Source organism: Pleurodeles waltl, chromosome 10 (genome assembly GCF_031143425.1).
Source record: "Pleurodeles waltl isolate 20211129_DDA chromosome 10, aPleWal1.hap1.20221129, whole genome shotgun sequence".
NCBI classification, from domain to species: domain Eukaryota; kingdom Metazoa; phylum Chordata; class Amphibia; order Caudata; family Salamandridae; genus Pleurodeles; species Pleurodeles waltl.
In genome coordinates, this window is record NC_090449.1 from 838,126,510 (window position 1) to 838,152,535 (window position 26,026).

The following is a 26,026-nucleotide window of genomic DNA, read 5'->3' on the forward strand; positions in this document are numbered from 1 at the left end:
AATCCAGCATTGGTTTCACGTCCATTTTTGTCACTGACTGGAAGGAGGCTGAAAGCACAAAAAAATTGTAAAAATGGTGTATGTCCCAGTAAAATGCCAAATTTGTGTTGAAAAATTGGGTTTTCTGATTCAAGTCTGCCTGTTCCTGAAAGCTGGGAAGCTGGTGATTTTAGCACCGCAAACCCTTTGTTGATGCCATTTTCAGGGAAAAAACCACAAGCCTTCTTCTGCAGCCACTTTTTCCCATTTTTTTGTAAAAAACGAAATTTTCACCGTATTTTGGCTAATTTCTTGGCCTCCAGGTTCAAGGGAACCCACTAAGTCTGGGTACCTTTAGAATCCCTAGGATGTTGGAAAAAAAGGACGCAAGTTTGGCGTGGGTAGCTTATGTGAGCAAAAAGTTATGAGTGCCTAAGCGCGACCTGCCCAAAAATAGCCAAAAAAAGGCTCGGCACAGGAGGGGGGAAAGGCCTGGCAGCGAAGGGGTTAAAGCACTGCCTACTAGTGAAGTAATGTAGTAGTACTTTAATAATTTTTAAAATACAATGTTTTAAATATCAGGTCATTTGCATAATACATCGAAACATGTAAAAGGTTTTCATTCACCAAACAATAAATATTAAGTGAATGAGACCGATAAACATCACGCCACACAATGGAACACACTACCACACTGCAGTCAGACGTGCTCTATCAGGAAACCTGACTACGTTACGTCAAAATTGAGAGCGGAAGTTGGAATCTGCGGCACCTTATACTAGCAGAACAGTCTGAGCCCAACGAGAAAAATAATGGAGCAAAACAGCAGTTCCGAAGAGAGCGATCGAAAGCAACGATGAGAGCGACGTTAGTTACGTATTTAGAGTCCGGGTGGCTACTGTCGGCTGAGAGCGTCTCAAAATAGCCAGGGAATACAGTCGCAATCAGGTCTGGCTCGCGGAAGCGAAGAGCAACTTCATGTGCATTGGTCATTTATCATGCATGGATCGCTAAGGTCTTCCCTCTGTTTTGGACCTGGATTCCAACTTACTGTGAGGGGCGATAAAACTCACTCAGCAAAAAGTCAGGGATCCGCCTGCTTAGAGAAGGTGCGGGAGTGCTTCTATGCGGAAGGAAGGAGACACAACATACTAGGGACTGCAGTTTCAAGCAATTGTTTGCCATGGATGTTCTGCGCAGAGGGTCACCCGTAACGGCTGTGGGCGTCTTTTTTGCCATTCTTGCAGGCATGATGGGAGCCCTGGCATCCGCTTCGGCAAAGTTAGCACTGGGTACGGGTCACCTGAGGGAAGTGTGCATCTCGACAGCCACGGTTTGGCAAACAGATGCCACGGCAATGTGTGAGTCGGTAAGTTGTGCTGGTGCACCTGTACATCTTTCCAGGGTCGGCTGACCTCAGGGGGGCGCTGTATTTAGGAATTACATACGAAACTTGCATCTAAAATCACCTGCTGAAAAGTTCTTTGTGCATCCAGCCTTCAGGAAGCAACTAAAATGTCAAGCTACCTCTTGAAATTAATGTTCCTGCAAGGAAGAGGGATGGGAGTTTCATCTAGCTTCAGCTTTGACTCGCCATAAAGTAGCACAGAGGGTTAATGTGCCTGCTTCAAAGAACAGAACAATATTTAATGTGGATAGCTGAACGGATTAGTAAATCCAGCCTTTACTAGCGCTTTAAAACAAATGAAATGTGTGTGGAGGGGCATAATGGAGACATGAGGGGCACATTTGCTGTGGGTAGTGAGCAAATCCGAGGACGTGGTCAAGGGGTGGGGCGTGCCAAAAAAGACTATTGCACAGGGAGCCACCAGCGCTAAAGCTGGCCCTGCCTCTTTCCATATTCGCTGCACTGAGCTTTACCTAGCCAAACTCGTAGATGCACATTGGCCATATAAAGATTGACTGTGGCAAAAAGTGTGATGGTTAAGGGTAACTTTGAATTTTATCATAGTTTCTCACGCATTGTGACGCAAGCATTCCACAGGAAGTGGAATGATTCATCAAACAGCCAATGTCAATCAGTTCTTGAAATGGAAAACTAGAAGTGCAGGTGCCAGAATACTTGCTTGTTTCTGCCAGTATTCTCCAACAATAGTTATTGCGATAATGGACATCCATAATTTCAAGCCAGGCCTAAAAAGTTGGCATCACCAACTGATTCTTAAACTGAAGATGTTTTCTTCCGCTTTTGTAATGCACAAATGCTTATCAGCACACAAAGCAAAGGTACCACATGGCATCTGCAGGGCAAGTTCCTATTGAAGACAGGTAAAGCATGAAGATCACCAATGAAGGCTTTCATCTAGTGCAGGAATTGGGAACACTTTACTCCAGGAACCCGTAAATTGGGTGTCAAGGTGCAGCTGAAGAAAAGGGGAGGAGACATGAAAAGCATAGTCTGACAAAGAACTTACACATTTATATTTTAAAGCTGCTACAGAGAAATTGGCAGCAGGAAAAATTTTGGCTGTAAATTGGGGTGGGTGAAGAATTCCAGTGCGCTGGCGGAGTTTGTGAAGTTTTGTATACTTCTTGTGGAGTTCTGAAAAACTCTGCAAAGCAATACTGAGAGGAGTTTCGTTCTCTCGTGTGGTTCGCCAATGTTAAGTTGGCAAGCACGAGGGAGAGAAATCGCTATGTTGGTGAGCACAAGCAAGATTTCTGAACATGGGCGGTCATGGCAGGTTGCTACTGCCCGCGTTGAGAAAGCTGTCGCTCATGTTGAGGGAGCTGCACCTTGAGTAGAAAATCTAAAGTCTAATGAAAGAAGTTAGCGCCCTCTGGCACTCCATGTGATGCAGCTGGCACTGATTTTGCTGTACGACGGGGGGAAACTCCTGGCACTGACAATCGGTGCGAACAGTGACACTCTCCCAAACTCCGCCACTCGGGGAACTCCATGTAGCATTGCAGAGTTTTTTCACACTTCGTGGAGTTCACCCATGCCTACTGGAAATCATTTCTGGCACACTTAATTGGTAACAAAGAGGCAGCATTTTAAAATATCTTACAGGGCTAAGACACCTGTTGCGGAGAGCTTTCTGTACCCAGAGCTTTTCAGTGGATATTAAGAGTGATAATTCTATTGGTTATTGCACTTGCTGCAGAGATATGTAGTGTGTCTAGTCACAGTTTCACTCGAAATAGCACAAAGGGTTAATATGCCTGCTGCAAAGCACATCATGTAACATGGAGATCACAGCTTCATATTTTATGCAGATAGGAGTGAGTTACTTCTTTTCATGCAGCGATCATGTTTATGCTCTGATTTGACAGTGCAACTGTCACCAGAGAAATATTTGAGAATCACCAGGAGAGAGGTTTTAGCTCCGCTAACATGTTGGGATCCATTAGTTCAAGTTTTGATTGGGCACAGGTTGTGCGCCTCCACAAAAAATGCTTCCCCTTCACATAGCTGTGACCATTTTGTTAGTTTATCCAGCTGCTGAGCTTTAGGTTTCAGTGCCACACACATAACATTGTAATGATGTTGAAGAGTCCTAGATAACATATGGTGTTTTGCTCTGTCAGCAGCACAGTTGGGAGGAAGGCAGTCAGTAACCTTCCTGGATATTTAGGTCTGGTTTGACAATGCAACTGTCATCTGACCTTTTAACCTATGCCAATACTATTGCACAATTCTTTGCTTCCACACAAATACATATTGTTAGAAATTGGTTTACTGGTTGACGAGGGTGAAAACACTAGTAAAGCAGCAACCACAATCCTAGTCAATGCACTTCACAAACACACCCTAAATCAACCTGTGCTCACCCTATGGTGCTTGGCACAGAGCAATTAGGCTTAACTTAAGAGGCATTGTATAAAGTATTTGTGTAACACTTCAAACAGTAAAACATTGAAAAAACCACACAAAAAGTACCACACATGGTTAGAAAAATAGGACTTAATTTAATAAATAAACCAAGAGCAAAATGACCAAAAATCAATAAGTTGAACTTGAGTTCTGAATTGTTAAACAATAAACTGCAATATAGTGCCTAAAAGCTCTAACCGCGGATATCTTGTCGCTCTGGACTGGGTCAAAGTCAAATATTCAAGCTAACTGCGATGGAGCGCAGGTCGGATACAGTCCCAGATAAGGTCATGTGAAATAAGGGCAACCACAAAAAAGTAACCTCCGGTTCAGGAAAGGGGAAAAACAGCAGACTATAATAAAAATTGATACTTCCCACTTAACATATATATTTCAAACAGTGGACTTAAGTCCTACTTGGATATACCTACAAATAACTATTACATGTGTATTTCATTTATTTTCTATCACTTTTTAGTTATTTATACAGAAAAAACGTGTTTTAATTTTCTAAAAATTGATATGAATCATAAATGATGTACATAAAAAAAAAAATCATCATAGTAGAATACACAGCAGTATAAATATGCAACACCCCACTCATTAAACACTCTACCACTCATACACAATCTCCCATACACTCCATGTTGACTCACCCTTCACCCCACAGAGCTACATAAATTGTACATTGATATAATGGAGACCCTTCTTCTTTAGCCTTCCTTGATATGTCATGAACTGGGTTTGCAGTAACTGGTCAACGCACATTTAGTAGCCCGCAAATATTTTCAACCACCTTCTTCAGGTCCTAACACTATTAGAGATTCTTTTTTCACCCAGATCGACAAGTGGGGATGTCTCTATAGCATAGGAACCATATCATGGGTCATGACCATATTTATCTTGGAATGTAGCTTCTAAAATAATTGTAATTATCAGTGATCTAGACCAAACCGGTTCTCCCCAAATAGAAACTAAAAGATAAAGCCTTGTGAAAGAAAAAAACATTTAAAAAAAGGTTTGTGACAGGTGGAGATTCCTCTTATCACTTCCCAGATTAGTCCTGCTGAAGTCCCAACTTCTCAAGAGCTGGGCCAAGGTTCCCATTTGTGGGGAAGAAATTTACCGGAAGCAGGGAGGGCGTCACTGACGACGGTCAGTGGGACATGACACGTCGGCTGAACGTCACAGACTGGCAGGCTGGACCCTTTGCAGCAATACTTGTGCAACAAGAGGACCTTGTAGCTGCTTGCGATGAATTTGCGGGCAAGCTTCAAGGTTTCAGTGTGTATGGGCACTTTTGCGTTCGTGAACAGCCCACGGTTTGTCTTCAAAAACTGTAGCTCCACACCAAAGGTCCAGGTCCTGACAGTGGTTCTGGGGGATCCAAAACCCATTGAAGATGGGTCCAGTAGCTGTGAGGAGCCTGTTACGTCACAGAGGCTGAGATCAGGAGGCCAGCAGCCTAGCCCTTTCAGTCACCCTGGGATTCTGGGAGCAGAATGGAGGTGCAGGTCCAGGTCTTTTTTCACAGGTAGGAGAGCAGAAGCCAGCAGGTCAGCACACCAAGGCAGCTGCTGCTTCAGTGTAGCAGTCAAGCAGAGTGATAGTCCTTTCAGCAGCACAGCAGTCCTATCCACAAGTGTACTGGGTTGCGTTGTCAGAAGTCCAGTACTTATACCCATTTGTTCCTTTGAAGTGGGGGGATGTCAAAGAGATGTATTTGAAGTTCACAGAGTCCCTGTCCTTCCTGCCCTGGCTCCAGGCTCAATATATGGGGTATGCAGCCCTTTGTGTGTGAACAGGACACAGCCTATTCAGGTGTAAGTGGTCTGTGTCCAGCTCCACCCTCCCATCCTGCCCAGAATTGCAATTTAAAATCAGACTTAACCCTAAGTTGTGATTTTAAAGTGTGATTCCAGGCACACCAGACTCAAAAAATGTATCTCTTCCAGATTGTGAATTAAGTGCTATTAGTACAACCCCAACCATTGTACTAAATTTTAAGTCCTGACTTTGTGTTTCTCCTGACAAATCAATCTTACCAGTAAGGGTGATATGTGACTTCTACACCTGTAATGCTCTTTGGTTTATGTAACATTTCCTGTCGATTGATTTACAACTTGTATGATTTATTATTTCTGTATAATGTCTGCCTGTGATGTAAAGCTCTCTGAAACCCTACATTGGTTTGAGTGATGGTATTAAAGAATTATATTTTAATTAAAATGAATACGGGGTAAGATACATCTGACATCCGTACAGTGCATTTTCATCTGTTATATACAGGGCTTGAGCAAAGTAAAAAAAACGGCCTTAAAATCATATTTTGCCCTACATACATGAGAAGTGATAACAGGCTGTGTGCCTTTGTTGTCCTTCATTGCATCAGCATCTAGGTGTCAGGCTCCACATTCCTTCCAGCTAGGACGATACTTGACTATAAAGAACACTAATGGCCCTTTAAATCAGGCCTTTGTGTCGTGCCCAGTTGGTTGTGAAAATAAGAAAGCCCTATCACGGCCTGCAGGTTGTTGCTAGGAATGTAAAGCAGACAACATGCAGGCACTGCTGAATGTGTCCTGGTTTCAGCAAATGACACCAGGACAAATTCAGAAAATTTAACTTCGTCTAATACGGATTCTGGATCCAGATCAATATTAGCTGCCGGGGCTGGATCCCCCTCATTTCCTTCACTGCTTCCAACACAAAGAGCAACCCCAACATGTGTGGCTGCTATACATGCTTCCTTATGCACTGAGACAAATACGTCAGCAGAGCCCTAAAATCTGCATCTCTGACACTCTTTCTGCCTACCTGCACCTCACTAACTATCAGCCAAACAAATACCCCACACAACCAAAGCCTCACTCTTTCTTGGATCTCAAATATAAAAAAGCTGCTTAAAGGTAAGACAGCAGTGTGAGAACTTAATTGGCCCAAGACCCAAACACTTTCTTTTTTTCCCCCATCAAAACATTTCAAACTACGTGGGCTTTCCATTTCACGATACATAAACTCCCATTTTGGAGATAATCTCTTTCTGTTTCCAAGATCACTTGCTACGGTTACTTGCTGAGTTTGTATTCTGTTCTACCATTGATATTAATCATGTGTTGATGCATCGTAGATTTTGTGGGAGTAGGAGTTGGGGGCGTCCTGTTCACATTGGCACTGATATTGAAATAGGACCTTATCAGGCCCCACATGCATGCCCCTATTTTACAAGCAAAACAACAAACATAGCAGCAGGTTGTGCAAAAATAATGATATTGGTAAATTTACTAAGTGACAGACATGAAACATAGTTCACCTTGAAGGAAAAGGTACTTTTCTTCAAATTTTAAAAATTGATAGAATTCTAAACAACAGAATACAGTGTTTTAGGACACATCTCACATACTGATCTCTTTCTCAAAAATGAATACTAGAGCTACTACGGTAATCCAAGTCAGCGATACAGTCAATGTTCAGATTTCCATTACAATTCAAATTTACTTTATTTTTGTAAGTAGTTGAATTATTTGCTGAGGGGTGAGAACCCACCACAATCAACAATCATGATTCTTGTCAGGGTGATCTTTCTGAAAAATGAATAGAGCTACTACAGTAATCCAAGTCAGCAATACAGTCACTGTTCAGATTTCCATTATAATTCAAATTTACTTTATTTTTGTAAGTAGTTGGATTATTTGCTGAGGGATGAGAACCCACCACAATCAACAATCATGATTCTTGTCAGGGTGATCTTTCTGAAAAATGAATAGAGCTACTACAGTAATCCAAGTCAGCAATACAGTCACTGTTCAGATTTCCATTATAATCCAAATTTACTTTATTTTTGTAAGTAGTTGGATTATTTGCTGAGGGGGGTGAGAACCCACCTCAATCAACAATCATGATTCTTGTCAGGGTGAACAACTAAAGTCAATAAATAAATCTGTGCTGCACCATTCTGGAACGTTGGCAAAGAGCAGTTAGGCTTAACCTAGATGCAATGCATTGCAAGCCCGTTTTTTATCCTTCACAGAAATCAAAAGTTTCACCGATATCGACTGAGCTTTTGCCCCAGAAAGAGTATGGTGACTCATACACAAATTTACATTGACACCATGACCAATGTGGCCATGGAAGGAAAACTCCAAGCAGAGGAAAATGTTAAAAGCTTTATTTTACACCCACAAAGCTGATGTCATGAAGGCTGTACAGATTATAAAGATATATCGACACCATTGGCTGCGGAAACCGGCGAAACAAATTTAATAAAATTAGTATTAACACAATTAAGCATTCAAGAAAAATAATACATATCATTAAGGAAATAATTTAAAACACAGAAACATGTCACAGGTCAGATTGAATCAACATTAGTCAAGTTCAATTAAGCAGAATATGCAACTTTGGGTTGGACATAGGTTATCCCTACAGCTAACCAAATTAGGAAACGCATGTGTATGGGCCAACACATGCAGGCAAAAGAAGACAAAAATCATTTGGAAAAAATATATCTAGGGCTATAGATTACTAACAGGAAAATTAAAATAGGTGAGTGTCAGAATGCTAGCCTCTATTCTAGAAAAAAAAAACATGTCAAGGGAAATGGCAATCAGCAGGGAGATATACCTTTCCAAGGGACTAGGTTCAAGGATTCTTCATCAGCAAAGAATCAGATCAGCAGCAAAGTCTAGTCAGGCATCATCAGGAAAGTGAGAGCTAGGGCTCAAGAGGGCCCGAGAGCTGAGGAAATACTGTCTGAAACTTCTGAAGTTTATCCCTAGCGAAAAGCACTCAAATGGTTCTGATTTGTCAGTTCAGTGGCCTCACTTCGTGCAAAAGGGGCATCATCCAATCACAAAATCAATCAAATGTCAGGTTACAGTCCGGTATTTTATCAGGTTCGGTCTGGGATCATCTCCTCCTTTAGTGTGAATTCAAACGGTTCTCTAACAATTTGCTTTCACTTGCAATAATACAGTTTCTTCCCAGGGTTTACAATGGACTTGCCTCAGTCCCATGTGAATCCGTATGTCAGTTGAAACAAATTATTTCACCTAATGCCCTCAGGCGTGGTTGTTCGTTTTTCAAGGTTACTAAACTAAAAGTCTCTGTGCAATTGAACTCCGCATGGGAACGGAAGCTAGGAGAAAATGTCATGTTAGAAAGAACAATGATTCATCATTTTTACATGACTGCAAACATGAGCTCTACAGGCCTAGTTATGCTAACACAAGTTATATCAGTGCATTAATATATTAATAAAACACACATAATATGCAACTTGTAAATTTAGCATTAATAATAAACCATCAGAATAAGTAAAACATTTCATTATACACTGTAAAACTTTGTTAGTGCATCACATTATATATAACAGAGAAGTGCATTCAATTTTATGCACACGTCTATTTAAACGTATAAATCGTACATTAAACATTAGAAAACCAAATTTGTTTTGATACTAGCAATTAGTCTAGAGTCTAAAATATACTGTGGCATTATTTAAATCTTATTCACACATTGTTAAAACCGGTAGGCACAATTGTGACCACCACAAATGAAAATGTGAGCACTTTTAAAATACTTGTCAGCGCAGCTTTTCTACATACTTGAGACATAATTTGTCACCTTCTGCTAATGTCTGAGTCACCGAAAGCATTTATGAAGTGTTTAAACAGTAATAAAGTGAAAACACAACACAAAAGAAATCCCAAACCAATTTGGAAAAATAGAGGGTATTTTAATAAATATAAAGACATGCAACTGACAAAAATCCAAAATGTAGAACCGAAGATATGATTTTTTAAAGTTCGAGTTAAAAATAGTGTCAAAAAGCTAAAAGTGCCAACTGCGAGGATCTGTTCCTGCTAGACCGGGTCAAAGTCAAGAGTTAAGGCTGACCGTGATGGATCGTCAGTCGAATACAAGGATCCTGTTCATCCAGGTCAGAAAGTTACACTTGGACTTAGAACATTTTAAAGAGGCAGAAAGTCTTCCGGGGAGCCAGGCAGAAGACTGGGTCAGAGGAAAGGCTCAATGACAATGGGGAGCCACTGCGCAAGGTCTCTAAGTAGACCAGAGGCTACTCTGAGTCAGGCCCGGTGAAGCAGTTGTCAGAGGTTGTTGGCATTGATGCTTGGAGTGAATCATGATGATCAGGTGCTGCTCAACATCGATGCTCAGCATCAAGTGTGGTGGAGCTTTCAGTTAGACAGTGAGGACTGCACTCTGACCACAGAAGATGGTCCAGGACCTTGAGAACAGTACTGGGGGTCAGGACACAATCTAACAGAGGCCTGCAGGGGAGACCAGGTCAGGTCCAGCTGGGACTGGCAGCTGGAAAGGAGGAAAAGTCCTCTGGAAGCTCCTTGTAGCCCTGATGGTCAAACAGGAGGTCCACCAACTGACTCGTGGAGTACTTTCTTGGTTCAAGTCAAGCAGGTCTGGTCTTCCTTCAGGTTCCCAGACAGCAGAGCAGTCCTTCTGATTCTTCTCAGGCCCAGGACTATTTTGAGAATAATTCTTAGAATACCATTTTTATGCCCAGTGCCAGCCTGTGGGTGGTGGCCAATCCATTGTCTACCTTCTAAAACAGTTGTGCGTAGCCCCCTTCACACTGTGATTGTAGCAAGCCAGTCTAGAATGTAAATATTGAGGGAGGCCCATGTTGGAGCTTCATCCATCAGTGACAGTGTAGGCATCCGTTGAAGTTCAGGAAAAGACTGGCCACAACCCCTCAGGCCATCCTTTCGAGGAGAGAAAGTCCCTCTCATCACATTGGGCCCTTTATCCACTGTCTGGGAGCAATACACATCTTCCCACAGGGGAGCCATCAGTAGTCATGTGACAGTTGGACACTGGCAGAGAGGCCTTTTGATTTTAGGAAGGAACAAGACAAGTTGTAAACAGGTCTTTCCTGAATAGTAATGTAAACACTAAACTGACCTTTGAATTGGATTTTAAATTATAATTAAAATGAGTCCTGAAATAATTTTTGTAGCTGTTCCCAAACTGAATTTAGCACTTATTAAATGTAATAGTGTAAACCAGTGTTAGCAAGTGAAAGATATATCCTTTCCACAGTAAACAAGCATTTTCAATGCAACGGGTCTCGCATTTGCTCGAGTTAGAGATATTAGCGGTGTAAAGAAAAAAAAACGCAGCGCGATGGCGCTATGTAATATGCAGCGCAATGGCGCTGCGTGGAAAATAAACAGATAAAGTAGTCCGGACCCCCGGATCAAAACAGCGAGCCTCGTATGTTTCTAGTAGTTTACTGGTGCTGTGTAGGTTGGCTAAACACCAGAAAAGGTATGACGTATGCATGCCTTTCACAAATGAAAGCAAGCAGATTTTAAAAGGCAAGCCCTCAAACCAATGTAAGTGACTGACGTGGCTTGGGCATGGTTTGAAGCCCAAAGAGAGATTACTGAATGGACTGAGCGCTTTGCGCTTTTCCATAAAAATGACGGTGGTGGTTTTCCACTGCAAGGACATGTAAACCATTAAATAGACGTCCTACTTTTAAATACCATACAGCCTGCCCTATGTACATTTAAAGACTTCCCTAGAGGTGACTTATAATATTGAAAATGAAGGTTTTGGCTTGTCACAAGGGTCATTTTAACAGGTCGAAATGGAAATGGCAGTGTATAGCTTTGTTCATAATGCAACATTATGAGTCTTTGTATTTTACATACATCACCTTTAGGTGTCTGGGTGAGTTCATGACGTGAATGGGTATTTATGATTGAGAAATGTGGAGCTACACTGGTTAATAAAGTGTTCAGATGGCATGTTCATCCAAACCGTGGCCTTTCGGCAGAGTGCAAAATGTGATGGTCACATACGTGTCAAATTTAATTATGATTACATGGGAAGTGTGTGAAGGAGGTATGCAGCTGTCACAATATTGGCAACACCAAAGGGAAAAATGCAGTGCATTGAGGAATGGAATGTATGTGTAAGAGCGAAAAGATGGTGAAGCGGGGGAGAAAAGGAAGTCCTTAATAACACAGGTCAAGATTGTTAAAAGGTTCCCTTGTTAAGCATCTTTGGCCAAGTCCCTTTCAGAGACCCATGACCTTTTTCAACCCACTTCAGTGGTTGTAAATAAAAATCCCAGTGACTCTATCAACACCTGTCATGGTTAAGCACACAAATGCATATCTATTGTTTGTAAAATATTAAGAGTGTAATACAATAAAGAGACAGATAGTTTTCCCAAAATCTCCAAATATTCCAGCCTAATTTCATATTACATGCCTGTAAAATCCTCTTTAGCCTTTATCTTTCACAGTCCTTCTAATGTATTAAATCTATATACACTAATTACGCTAATAAAGTGCCCACTTTTGGGATGTATGAAAGTGTGCTTCACTGGCATGTCAATAATGCACACAAGGCAATTGAGGCACTTTGATTTATGTCTGTAATGGTATAACAAATAACATTGGGGCTCTTTTTCTTCCGTGTCGTGGAGTAGTGCCAAACTAGATTGTACCACCAACTTCAAGGCGATAGCTGTGAGAAGTTACTAAAGGATACTCCTGCAGAAAGGGGCAATGTAGCCTTAAGTGCACACACGTGGAGTGTATGTCTGTGCGACAGTTAGGTAATTCTGAAATAGCTTAATGTATTCAAAGAGCCTTACATAAGGCTGGTAAGGCAGTTTAGGAACTGAAATCAGTGGTTAAAGCTAAGGTTACTGTAACCTCTTGGTAACCCTTCGGCCGTAGTGAGTTCTCTTCTAACATTCCTGCTTTGGAACGCATTTTACTTTTATATTATGTTAACATCTTTATTAGCAAGTGCATACTTACCGACATGCGTAAAAGATGAAACGGCATACGTCAAGGCTTCTAGATAGCTTTCAACTCTAGGTCTTATCGTTACAGATACTTATAACTTCCAAAACCCAACTTGGTAAACCCAGTTTGCTTCGCAGGTGGAAGAAGAAGGCAAACCAGTATGAGATTGGAAGACAGAAGGAATCAAGCGTATCTCAAAAGTAAATTACATTCTAGGAATGGACTCACCATCACTATTCCTCTCCCACCCTCTGCTGGTAGTTCTTTTACCTCTTCTTCTCAATCTCCAGGACAGTTTCCAGGAACTCCTTGGAAGTTTCATTTTGGATAAACACCTGAGCCTTTCCATCGTGCATCAGTCACATTCTATTTGGATGCCAGAGCGAAGCTTTCATAGTTTGTCTTAACATTCCCTCTTATTATTGGCAGCTCTTTACCTTGCAGGTTTGTTTTCCCACTCATACTAGGGAATGGCAACACCTTTTGACCTGTTACTGACCTCTCCTTCTCCTTGGCTAATTATCCCTCTACTGTAACTATGGCCCATATTTATAATTTTTTAGCGCCGCATTTGCGCCGCTTTTTAACGCAAAAAACGGCGCAAACTTACAAAATACAATTGTATTTTGAAAGTTTGCGCGGTTTTTGCGTCAAAAAGTGGCGCAAATACGGCGCTACAAAAGTATAAATATGGGCATATGTTTTCTCCTAAACCGTGGGAGGACCTCTCATGCTGTTATGGACTCCAGTTGGTAATGATTTATCGTAAGGCACTGCCAGGCATTCTATTTTAGTACTCAGACATCTTCACTTTCCACTTGAGCTTTTGCCACATCTTTGACCTATGCTTAAAGCTGTATCATCTGAACACTGTTCAGATCCATAACTCTGCTGTCTAACACACCAGTAATTTTGGTACTTGCCTGTATTTCCTTCTCAGTATCTGCATCCCTGGCCTTTAGTTCCCCTCCTTTACTTTCATTTGAAAATTCTGTGGCAGATTTTGCAACTTCTGAAGTACATTTCAGAGCATAGATTGCCCTTGCTTTTACTTAACGTAGTGGTAAGGCTTAGGAGCAATTTACATACATCAGTGATTATATGACAAGATGTGCAGGTTTAGTCGCATGGATATACGTTTACTTAAGTGCGTTTGGGGGAATATTATCGGTATGCACAAAACAGATCATGTGGATGAGCTGGAAAATGGAGTAAGGAAGGAAAATGAAGAAGAGGGATTTGTGTTCTTTCCTGACTATCAGAATTGTGTAAGCAGCCCCAGAAAGAGAGGATATATTTTCAGAGGTTAGGGGTGTGAAGGGAGAAGGTCAGTCTTCTTGATTTCTTTTTCTTTGTCTTGGAATCTCCAGTTTCTTCAGATTTGTATTGGAGGTGGCACAGAAGAAGACAGAGCAGATACATTTTTTTAGCCAAGTTGTCTGGTTTGTTGTTGTGCATTGCTTTATAGGTAAAAGTTTGAACTTGATTCATGTTGTTCAGATAATCCAGTGTACATTTTTTAAAGGGCATGGGGGCTGGGGATGTGCCCCCAGTTTGTTAGGATAGGATTTTCCCGTGCAGGATGTACATTTGTTTTCCCATTGCGCTCAGTGCTCAACTGCATGTCTCTACTATCCTGTTGTTTGATTTTGTCTCTAGCATCCCACTAATCTTGCATGTGTGCAAAGGCCTTGCTCTATCCCAGTCCCTTGACATGAACAAGATCCCAGACTTTTTCTTTGACCTGGAGGGGTGCCCCAAAAATGCCATAATTGACTGACAGACGACTACTGTCCCTGTTGTGGTTGTAGCACATAAAGTGATGGTGGCAGTGTACTGTGTTCTGTGAGTTCATTGTTGTAGACAGACCTTTTCATCTGGCACAGGATTGGAGGCATCATGGCCACTGCTGTAAAGTTTTGCATCTATGCACTTGCCCAACATCTGCCACAAATGCATGTTTGTGTGTGTGTAGCCTGTGTCTTACATGCATAGCTTGTGAGTGAGCCAGAGTAGACATTTGCGATCTATTTTGGATACCCCAAGCCTGGAAATAATGGAGGTGAGGTTGTTTTCCCAGACTGCAAATGTGTTACTGATGTTTCTAAATGTAAAGGTGAGAAGACCTAGACCGTGAAGTGAGGGGAGTGGGGAAAGGGCTCCTTTGGAAATTTGCTTGGCATGTAGTTGCTGGTAAGCCTCTAGGAATACTGCCATTTGGTTGATGGTAGGAAAGAGTGGTGGATCTGGCGACTCTGTTGTGTAAGGTGAGAGGAAGCTTTAGGTGTGGCCTAGCCTTTTGTGTTTCCCTGATTTCACTTTCAAATGTCTGATGACAGCTTGGTGCAGAAACGTCACACCTCTTTGTGCTTCTGTTGTGCATCCTCCAGGCTGGAGACTACTCTTATGTGAAAAGCATTACTGTACACTGTGGCTGTGGAACAGCCTGGAAAGGATACTTGGGAAAAGAACCACCCAAAACCTGGTCTGAAGTTACAGGCATTGATCCCACATCGCCTATCTGATCTTGGTGTATAACATGGGGCCTCTGTACCCCACTTGTTGTTTCAATTCCTCTATGGCCAAAGAAGGTAGTACTCCGCAGAGTACTGAGAGGATTGCTGTGTTTCAAGACCTGGTGTCTGTCTGACAACCAGATTCCCATAGGTGAGGGGACATCACATAAGACTGAGGTAGACCTCTGGATCTGAAATGGATAATAGTGGGGGGTTTGTAGCGTTACTTTAATGCAATGCTAACTATAATAATCAGTGTCTCTTATGGTGAGAGTGTTCATCTATACATAATTCAGTTGTTGATTTTGTTCCTGGATGATCAGATGAATTTAGTAAACACAGACTCAGGTGCTGATTACAACTGGTGGTATTTCGGAAAGACAGCCGTGCTGGCAGTCTCCTGACTGCCATATCATAAGTACACACAGGAGACTGCCAAAAATCAGGCCGAAAACTGCCACCGCCAGGCCGACTGACGGCAAGGAAGAGGCAGTACAAGCACCTCCACGCCGCAAGGACTCTGCTCGCCATATTATGAGTAGCAATAGGGCACGGCAGTCCTTGCACGGCAGTGCAGCATTGGCAGTTCGAACTGCCACCATCTACCCTCTCCCAGACGACCACCTCAACGTGAGCTGCTGTGTGGCCCAGACAGGTAGGTGGCCTGACTGAAATGGTTGGGGGGCAGGAGGGGGTGTATGTCATAAGTGCATGTGTGTGCATGTATATGTGTGTGAGTGTGTGTGTGTCAGAATGGGTGTGCAAGCATTTGTGTGTGTCTGTATGTGTGCGGAGGAGTGGGAGTGTGTGTCTGTATGTGTGCGGAGAAGTGGGGGCTGTGTGTGCGGAGGAGTGGGCGGGGGTGTGCCGGTGGCAGGAATGAGGTTTCTTGTTGCTGGGTGCGTTACTGCCAGAGTTTTAGTGGCGGGCGACCGCCGCAAGAAGCCTGGCGGTTTGCTGCCTTGTAATACGGTCGGGGGTCTTAGGCATGCCGCCAGCTCGGAGGAGCTCACCTGTCGGCTGCGGCGGTCTGCCCGCACTGGCCAGACTGGCGGCGTTGTGGTAGTTTGGCTCTGGCCAAGCCGCAACACTCGTAGTGCGGCAGTCTTAACCACTGGTACCACGGTGTTGGGACCGCCACCTCCACCATGGCGGTACACATACCACCAAACTCGTATTAAGCACCTCAGTCTTTACAAAGTAGTAATTCACATATATTTGTGAATACATTTCCTCCACTTTCTTGCATCGATAAATTAAATTACAGCTGAATTAACAATTTGTATGCTCTGCAGTGACAGTCCTTATGTTTTAATATACTAAGCCATTTAAATAATCTCCTAAATGCATCCTGGAGTAATTATATGTTCTGCCAAAGATAGATTTGAACCACTCGAAGCAAGAAACATCTTAGATTTTAACTTTTTTTTTCCCCCTTTGTAGCTGCATAAATTGCTTCTTCTGGGATGCATCGGCCTCGTGTTTGCCTTTAATGCAGTCATGTGGACTTTCTTCGTAAAAGCCCTCAGGTTTTCCTCATCTTCAGCAGCAGCAACAGTTACATCAACTGCCTCAAATTTCGTTTCTTCTGTAAGTTGACTGTCAACTATTCCAAGCTACTCACTTATCTAATGTTCTCCTTTCATTAAGGCAGAAATGAGAAGGGTACATCTAATGGAGGAGAATATCTTTGAAATACTGGATGATTTTTCCATTGCCTTTGTCATTTTATTAAATTAATTTTTAATGGGAATCCTGATATGTAGTCTTCCAGTGGTATCATAAATCAGGCCTTTGGAAACTGCATAATGTTTCTCATTAAATTGAAAAAGAATGATTAGCCATATTCATTCTACCAGCTTTACAAACCTGCTTAGAATAATGAATGAGTGTTTTTTAAGTTATCACACTATTGTTAGAAGTACGTGAGTGAAAAAGCCAATAACTAATCAAGAAAACATGGAAGTATTACACCCACCTTACACACCGTGAAAAGTGATTCCTTCTCAGCCTTTCAAAGCAGACAATTTTTTTCGAAAACGGAGCCTGAGTATCAATTACTTCCCAGGTTTGAGACCATAACTTTAGATTTGTGTAACCCAGCATAGACCCTTTCACATTTGTTGAAGCATTGATTCTTGTAATTAACATTCATTGCACTCATGCACGATTTATTTTTGGCTGTTGCTTACTAGGGGTGATTATTGCTTCATTCAGAACTGGTTCCGGAGCACGGTTTTGTTTTTAAGGAAATAAAATATAAATATCATGGACTGTCACTAATGACCTATTTAGCCCACAATTCTTTCAGAAGCAGTGCAGCCGCCACCAGAGGAAAATACATTTACCATCCCACACAGAACACTCATTGCACGACACCTCAAGGAGCTACACTGTGCTCAGTCAGACTCCTCATACACACGTTCAAGGCACTCCACAACTCAGGCCCCACTTACTAGAACAGTTGCATCTCCTTCCACCAACTCTCCAGACTCCTCGGCTCCACAGGACTCATGTTTGCCAACCTTCCGCGCTTACACAGAACGAAATCAGGAGGACGAGGGTTCTCTTACATCGCTTATAAGGCATTAAGAATGATACAACTTCCCTCTCCATATTAGAGTTTCTTCCTCCTTTCTTCTTGCATTGTAAAAGAAGTTGAGGACCTGGCTTTTCTATCAACGAACCTACCATAGGTAGGACTAGGCATACTTACCTACTTAGCACCAGGATACCCTTACGAATAATAGTGCGCTTTACAAATAAACACAAGATGACACCTGTTTGCCACACTAAGAGTTATGATGGTCTAACATGGTAAACTGTGGAAGGGAATCTGAACAGAGAAAACACAGGGTTAAAACGCAGGCCCTGACCAGCTCTCGCGCCTCCCTAACTGCTGTTGTAGTAATCGCAATTGATAATCCGGACTTCAACCGAAATGGGATCACAAGTAGTCTGATCCTTTCCTGGAAACATATTCATCTGATACACGGGTGCAGAAGTATGCATGAGAATTGGACCGGATTGTGGGGAAAAACATGCAGAAAACTGTGCAGTAATACCTCTTTCCACTTGTTAGTCATCATTCCAGATGTTAGAACGTATAACGGCCTGGTAAAGGTAACCCCTTCTTGCATCAGTAACGCAGTGTGCAGTTTTGCCGTGATTTATTATTCAGCACCTTGTAATTGACCCATAAAAAGTGTTTCCTAAGGCTTGGTGGGTGTGAACGGAAAGATGGATGATTGGGCTAATGGAACCAGAAATAGTTACCCATAATACCGAAGTTTTTATTAGCAGCTTTTTAGTGTAACAAATTCCATTCGCAGCAAATTTCAATATTTTCGTCATTGCTTCAATCAAATTATGGGCTTACACAAAAAGACTGAATATTTTTTTCAGTTGTTGAGCTGAAAGAAAATAATGACACAAATGTGTATATTACTGCATAAAAGAAATTGAGAACAAACACACAAACAACGTCAACGGAGTCAGTTGTTGCTAGTCATGAACAAACCACGAGCGTTAAAGTCAGACGGACACTCCCTTAGTGCTTACTACGATTCCTACTCATGGGCCTGATGGCTTTCAATATTCCCAACATCACCAGTGCCAGAAGGGGCGCGGAGCTGAGCTGCTGCTTGATGGAAAGTTCAGAGGTCTAAATATGGTAACCAACAGGAAGCATAGAGGGTTCACCTGGAAGCCGCATCCTTCCTGAAAATGAGCTTTATACTGAGTGCTGGCTTTCGGATGTTATTCCCTTTTGTAGAGGGTACAAGGGACTTGTTATGTTTATTGTGGGATACCTAGTCCGAGTCGCAGTTGCACCCAAGTCTTCACTGCCACCATGATGCATGCTTTCCACAGTCAGAGGTTTGATATGAACTTTCCCCGATGTATTTATATTTCTCCGTTTTTGGTTCCAATCAGCTCTTAATATTAAGTCTCTTTAAAAGTTATGGATTGAAATGCTTTCTGGTATTATGGGGCATTTCAGAAGATGAGCTTAATAATATTAAACGTGTGGGTGTCAGGAAATTCCCCCAGTTTCATCCAGTACATCTGACTAGCTCGGTATTTTAATCCATTATTCCCATAAAGGGAAAGAAGGTTAACAGTCTTTGCTAAATTAAGCTCCCACATGATACAAATAGCTGACTTAAGAGGTTTTGCTTTACCGAGCACAGTGCTATTTTGAGTCCAGTGGCTTGAATAGAAGTACACTTACAAAAGCGAATTGGCTCTTTTATGAGGCACCTTTCTATTGTGTCCAGCCACTTAAGCGTATTTAGAGTTCAGACTCCTGCACAAAATACAAAATAATATATTAACTTGGCATGATAGGCTTTTGTGAAGCATGCATTAGATTCGTCCCCCACACATACAGGGAGTGCAGGATTATTAGGCAAATGAGTATTTTGACCACATCATCCTCTTTATGCATGTTGTCTTACTCCAAGCTGTATAGGCTCGAAAGCCTACTACCAATTAAGCATATTAGGTGATGTGCATCTCTGTAATGAGAAGGGGTGTGGTCTAATGACATCAACACCCTATATCAGGTGTGCATAATTATTAGGCAACTTCCTTTCCTTTGGCAAAATGGGTCAAAAGAAGGACTTGACAGGCTCAGAAAAGTCAAAAATAGTGAGATATCTTGCAGAGGGATGCAGCACTCTTAAAATTGCAAAGCTTCTGAAGCGTGATCATCGAACAATCAAGCGTTTCATTCAAAATAGTCAACAGGGTCGCAAGAAGCGTGTGGAAAAACCAAGGCGCAAAATAACTGCCCATGAACTGAGAAAAGTCAAGCGTGCAGCTGCCACGATGCCACTTGCCACCAGTTTGGCCATATTTCAGAGCTGCAACATCACTGGAGTGCCCAAAAGCACAAGGTGTGCAATACTCGGAGACATGGCCAAGGTAAGAAAGGCTGAAAGACGACCACCACTGAACAAGACACACAAGCTGAAACATCAAGACTGGGCCAAGAAATATCTCAAGACTGATTTTTCTAAGGTTTTATGGACTGATGAAATGAGAGTGAGTCTTGATGGGCCAGATGGATGGGCCCGTGGCTGGATTGGTAAAGGGCAGAGAGCTCCAGTCCGACTCAGACGCCAGCAAGGTGGAGGTGGAGTACTGGTTTGGGCTGGTATCATCAAAGATGAGCTTGTGAGGCCTTTTCGGGTTGAGGATGGGGTCAAGCTCAACTCCCAGTCCTACTGCCAGTTCCTGAAAGACACCTTCTTCAAGCAGTGGTACAGGAAGAAGTCTGCATCCTTCAAGAAAAACATGATTTTCATGCAGGACAATGCTCCATCACACGCGTCCAAGTACTCCACAGCGTGGCTGGCAAGAAAGGGTATAAAAGAAGGAGATCTAATGACATGGCCTCCTTGTTCACCTGATCTGAACCCCATTGAGAACCTGTGGTCCATCATCAAATGTGAGATTTACAAGGAGGGAAAACAGTACACCTCTCTGAACAGTGTCTGGGAGGCTGTGGTTGCTGCTGCACGCAATGTTGATGGTGAACAGATCAAAACACTGACAGAATCCATGGATGGCAGGCTTTTGAGTGTCCTTGCAAAGAAAGGGGGCTATATTGGTCACTGATTTGTTTTTGTTTTGTTTTTGAATGTCGGAAATGTATATTTGTGAATGTTGAGATGTTATATTGGTTTCACTGGTAATAATAAATAATTGAAATGGGTATATATTTGTTTTTTGTTAAGTTGCCTAATAATTATGCACAGTAATAGTCACCTGCATACACAGATATCCCCCTAACATAGCTAAAACTAAAAACAAACTAAAAACTACTTCCAAAAATATTCAGCTTTGATATTAATGAGTTTTTTGGGTTCATTGAGAACATGGTTGTTGTTCAATAATAAAATTAATCCTCAAAAATACAACTTGCCTAATAATTCTGCACTCCCTGTAGTCGTCCCTCAGTAAGCCCATTGTGAAGAGATGCCCAGGACTGCTTGTACAGTAGCAATATTCCTTCTCAATGCTCACAGAAACTCCAAACTGGCACTGCTTACTGAATAACAAAGATGTGTTATCGGGGCTAAGGAGCCCTACAGAACAATGTAGGTTCATTAAAGTTAGGCAATATTTTTCCAATTAGCAGAGCAAAGAAATTGTTGGTAGTGCCTTAAGGCTTGCGGAAACAGGTTTGAGTCTTAGGTTGGAAACGACTTTCCAATGCAGACCCGGGAGGGCAGTTAAACTCACAAATTCTTTGCTAGGTGAATATTACATGGCTAAAAGGTGATAGTTCTGTAGTGTCTCTTTTGCCATTTTTGTACACCATACTTTTCCCATCCTACTCTCTTGGAATTCTTACCTGGTGCGAGACAGCTTTTTTGTATACTTTTAAAAAATACGCCTCCCACTCAGCAAAACAGTGAGCATCAGTCCCTGCCCATCCTTCAGGACTAGACCCTGTAGCAAGCTTGCTGAACATATTTACCGCTACCAGATTTCCAAAGGAAAATTTTGTCTGACAGAAAAAAAACTGTAGTCGCAGGAGGGTGGAGTAAATGTTCACCTTATATAACAAGTGTTAGACCTTACAGCCTTAGGATGGTCACCCCTAACTTTTTGCCTGCCTCCCTCCACTTTTTGGACACTGTTTTTGCTGGTTTTTAGACTCCGCACTTTACCACTGCTAACCAGAGCTAAAGTGCATATATTCTCTCCCTTTAAACATGGTAACATTGGATCTTACCCAATTGGACTATTTCATTTACTTATAAGTCCCTAGTAAAGAGCACTATGTGTGCCCAAGGCCTATAGATTAAATGCTACTAATGGGCCTGCAGCACTGATTGTGCCACCCACTTAAGTAGCCCTTTTACCTTGTCTCAGGCCTGCCATTGCAAGACCTGTATGTGCAGTTTCACTGCCAGTTCGACTTGGCATTTAAAAGTACTTGCCAAGCCTAAAACTCCCCTTTTTCTACATATATGACACCCCTAAGGTATGCCCTAGGTAACCCATAGGGCAGGGTGCTGTGTAGGCAAAAGGTTGGATATGTACCTATGTAGTTTACACGTCCTGGTAGTATAAAACTCTTAAATTCGTTTTTACATTGCTGTGAGGCCTGCTCCCTTCGTAGGCTAACATTGGGACTGCCCTCATACATTGTTTGAGTGGTAGCTGCTGAGCTGAATGGAGTAGGAAAGTCATATTTAGTATGGCTAGAATAGTGATATAAAATCCTGCTTGCTGACTGGTGAAGTTGGATTTAATATTACCATTTTAGAAATGTCACTTTTAGAAAGTGAGCATTTCTCTGCACTTAAATCTTTCTGTGCCTTCCAATCCACGTCTGGCTGGGTTTCGGTGACATCTCCTTTTGCATTCACTTAGAAACACCCCAAACACAGGATTCTCAGCCTCACTTGCATGCATCTGCATTTTGAATGGGTCTTCCTGATCTGGGAGGATGGAGGGCCTGTTCTCACACAAAGGACTGCCACACCCCCTACTGGGACCCTGGCAGACAGGATTGAACTGAAAGGGGACATTGTGCACTTCTAAGCCACTCTTTGAAGTCTCCCCCGCTGCAAAGGCACATTTGGGTATATAAACAGGGCCTCTGCCCCTTCAAACTCGGACACTTCCTGGAGACAATAACTGGAACCAGAACCTGCATCCTGCCAAGAAGAACTGCCTGGCTGCCCAAAGTCTCACCTGACTGCTTTCTGTGAAGGGCTGCTGCCTTGTTGTTGGTCTGCTGCCTTGCTGCTCTCTGGCTGTGGTGAAGAAGTGCTCTCCAAGTGCTTCGATAGAGCTTGCCTCCTGTTCCCTGAAGTCTCAGGACCAAAAAGACTTCTCTCTTGCAACTGGACTCCTTGTGCGGCAAACATTTAACGCACAGCTTGCTAAAACCGACGCACAGCCTGCCCCGTGGTGAGAAATTCACTGTACATCGAACTGGAAAGACGCAGCGCGACTTTGCAAGGAGAAGATCGCGGCGCCTGCGACCGGAACTTCGCCGCGCGGCCCACCGGATCGACGCACAGCCGACCTAGGACGCCGCAGTCTGACTTCCAGAGGGGAAATCGACGCAACACCTGGTGTGCAGGAGAAAATTCCACGCAACGCCCACTGGATCGACGCAGAGCTTGTGACTTCGCTCCGCAAGCCCAGGATTCCACGCACAGACCCCGGGGCGTCTGAAAACCCCGCAACTCAAAGAGGATCCACGACCCAGCACCGGAAATCGATGCACAGCCATCCCTGCGTGGAAACTAAACGACACATCGCTGTGTGCGGCCAGAGAAATCAATGCACACCCCTTTGTTTCCACGCTTCTCTTCCTCTGCGGCCCTTTTCAGAGATTTTTCATGCGAACCAGGTACTTTGTACTTGAAAGAGACTTTGTTTGCTTTAAAAAGACTTAAGACACTTTATATCACTTTTCAGTGATATCTCTACATTTACATATTGCATCTTTGATCGTTTTGACCTGCAAATATCCAGATAAATATTATATATTTTTCTAAACACTGTGTGGTGTATTTTTGTGGTGCTATATTGTGTTATTGCATGATTTATTGCACAAATACTTTACACATTGCCTTCTTAGTTGAGCCTGACTGCTCAGTGCCAAGTTACCAGAGGGTGGGGACAGGATAATTTGGATTGTGTGTGACTTACCCTGACTAGAGTGAGGGTCCTTGCTTGGACAGGGGGGTAATCTAACTGCCAACCAAAGACCCCATTTCTAACAGAGAGCTTACCTTTCTTTGCTAAGTGGTCCTATTTATCATCCTTTCTATCTATATAACAGCATGTGGGTTAGAACCCTCCTTTAGTATCTGCAGATGACGACACTGTATTACTATGAACATTTGAAGCTATCTTTTTTCAACATTTTTCAAAAACTTAATCAGGTTTACTGTCTCCATTTTTTTGTATATCAAGGGGATACTAAATATTTCAGCTAATAATGCATGATTGATGCAGTAATGGCAGTCTTCCATTAAGGAAGTCTTCTCCAACCCATCCTTGACAGAGTTTTTACCTCCATTTATTCCTGGTGTCATCCTTGATAGCCAGTGCAGAAGCATGTATCATAGATTCGTAAAGTTCATTGTACATTTCAGTATTCCCGCCAACATTGATGCCCTTGCTTTATAACAAGACATAGTGTGATTTAGATCTATTATTGTGTACATACTTTTCAATGATCGTGCAGGCCAGGATTTAGCCATTGTTTGTAAAAACCTGTTTTAGAACACTTCAGTGGGTGCATTTGATGATATTAACTAGAGATTGGTGATACTTTCTACACAGGGCTGTATTCTGAGAAAAGTGTGCATGTTTTTGTTTCTCCACATTAATGAATGAATAATCAAGAGTAATAGGGCCAGTTTGTCAGGTCCGTTGGTTGGCTGAGATGGCTCAAAGAACTGAGCCGTTAGTCATCCTTTTTCCTTTTGGAGTAGCCAGATTAGTAATAGATTACACAATGAGATCTGCATCGTTTGTTGAAATTTCACATAAGGAATAGACCACAATTGCTTCAAGGACAGACTCTGATGGTCACCTTCGAGATTAACCATCAGACTAGCACTGATGTCCTCACTAGGGCGTAACTGAATAATTAGTCATGTTCAGTTTAATCAAAACCTTTTCCATCTTCACAGTAGCATGCTTAACTGTCACAATTTTTTCATTTTTCATTTTTTTATTCTTGTTTTTTGGGGCTTAAGTTGTCACGTTGTTTTGCCATTATGACTGCTATTCTTTGGGCACTCCTCTGTGAAAGTTTGCTTGGCACTTAAAACATCACGTTTGCTTGGGAGAATCTCTGAGTTAGACATGAGGCACAGAGCCATTCGACACAAGAGTTCTTTCCGATGCCCGGGGAATCACTAAGAATAGTGCATTCAAAAGTAGCTACCTTATGAAATTAGAAGCAAATTCACATTTTCTGTTAAAGATGCAATTTTCTTCTGATGATCAGTACGTACTACAGAATTTGATGGGAAAACGTGACTCTGTTGCTTCATTTTGTTTTTTGAGCAGCCCTTATGCAGCTGAGCCACTGATAGTTGTAGTAGAAATTTATGAAAACTGTTGTGATTACTGCATGCTGTACACATTGAGGACGCAACTTCATGGACATTTGATGAAAGAATAAAAAGAGTAGCCATGGAAGTCAAGGGCAACACTTTCCCCTTCTGGACCATTTGTGTCTGATACTGTGTATACCTGGGTCCCTGGGTTATTGGTTATTTCCCCATGTTTTAGACTTGTATATCTTTGGCAGTCGCTGGACTGCGATGGTTATGCATCCAAGTAATTGACACGTTAGTTAGCACCAAGAAACATGACACACACAGATGTTCTCTTCTATAGAGATGATTATATTGTTAGTCTGTTGAAAGGTCCCTCTTTTCATGCAAGGACACCTACAAGAGTTGTAGATGCCCTTCATGAGAAATTAAACAAACTAGAAAGGATCAAAAACAAACTAGTGAGGGCACAACTTCATGGACATTTGATGAAAGAATAAAAAGAGTAGCCGTGAACGTCCAGGGTAACACTTCTCCCTTGGGGACCATTTGTGTCTGATACTGTGTATACCTGGGTCCGTGGGTTATGGGTTATTTCCCTGTGTTTTAGACTATATATCTTTGGCAGTTGCTGGACTGTGAGAGTTACGCATCCAAGTAATTGACATGTGAGTTAGCACCAAGAAATATGACAGACCGAGATGTTCTGTACTAAGCAGATGATTATATCGATAGTTTATTGAAAGGTTCCTCTTTTCATGCAAGGACAACAACGAGAGTTGTAGATGCCCTTCAAGAGAAATTAAACAAACTAGAAAGGATCAAAAAGAAACTAGT

At 42.3% G+C, this 26,026-nt stretch overlaps 1 protein-coding gene across 1 annotated transcript in view; it reads left to right on the forward strand.

Moving 5' to 3' along the window:
* Window positions 1–721: 721 nt before the first annotated feature.
* Window positions 722–26,026, forward strand: part of TMEM42 (transmembrane protein 42) — a 36,171-nt gene continuing 10,866 nt past the window's right edge. Inside the window, exons 1-2 of the mRNA XM_069211511.1 lie at window positions 722–1,348; window positions 16,584–16,730. Of these exons, the coding sequence (XP_069067612.1) occupies window positions 1,163–1,348; window positions 16,584–16,730 (333 nt within the window). The 5' untranslated portion in view covers window positions 722–1,162. The remainder of the gene's footprint in view (window positions 1,349–16,583; window positions 16,731–26,026) is intronic.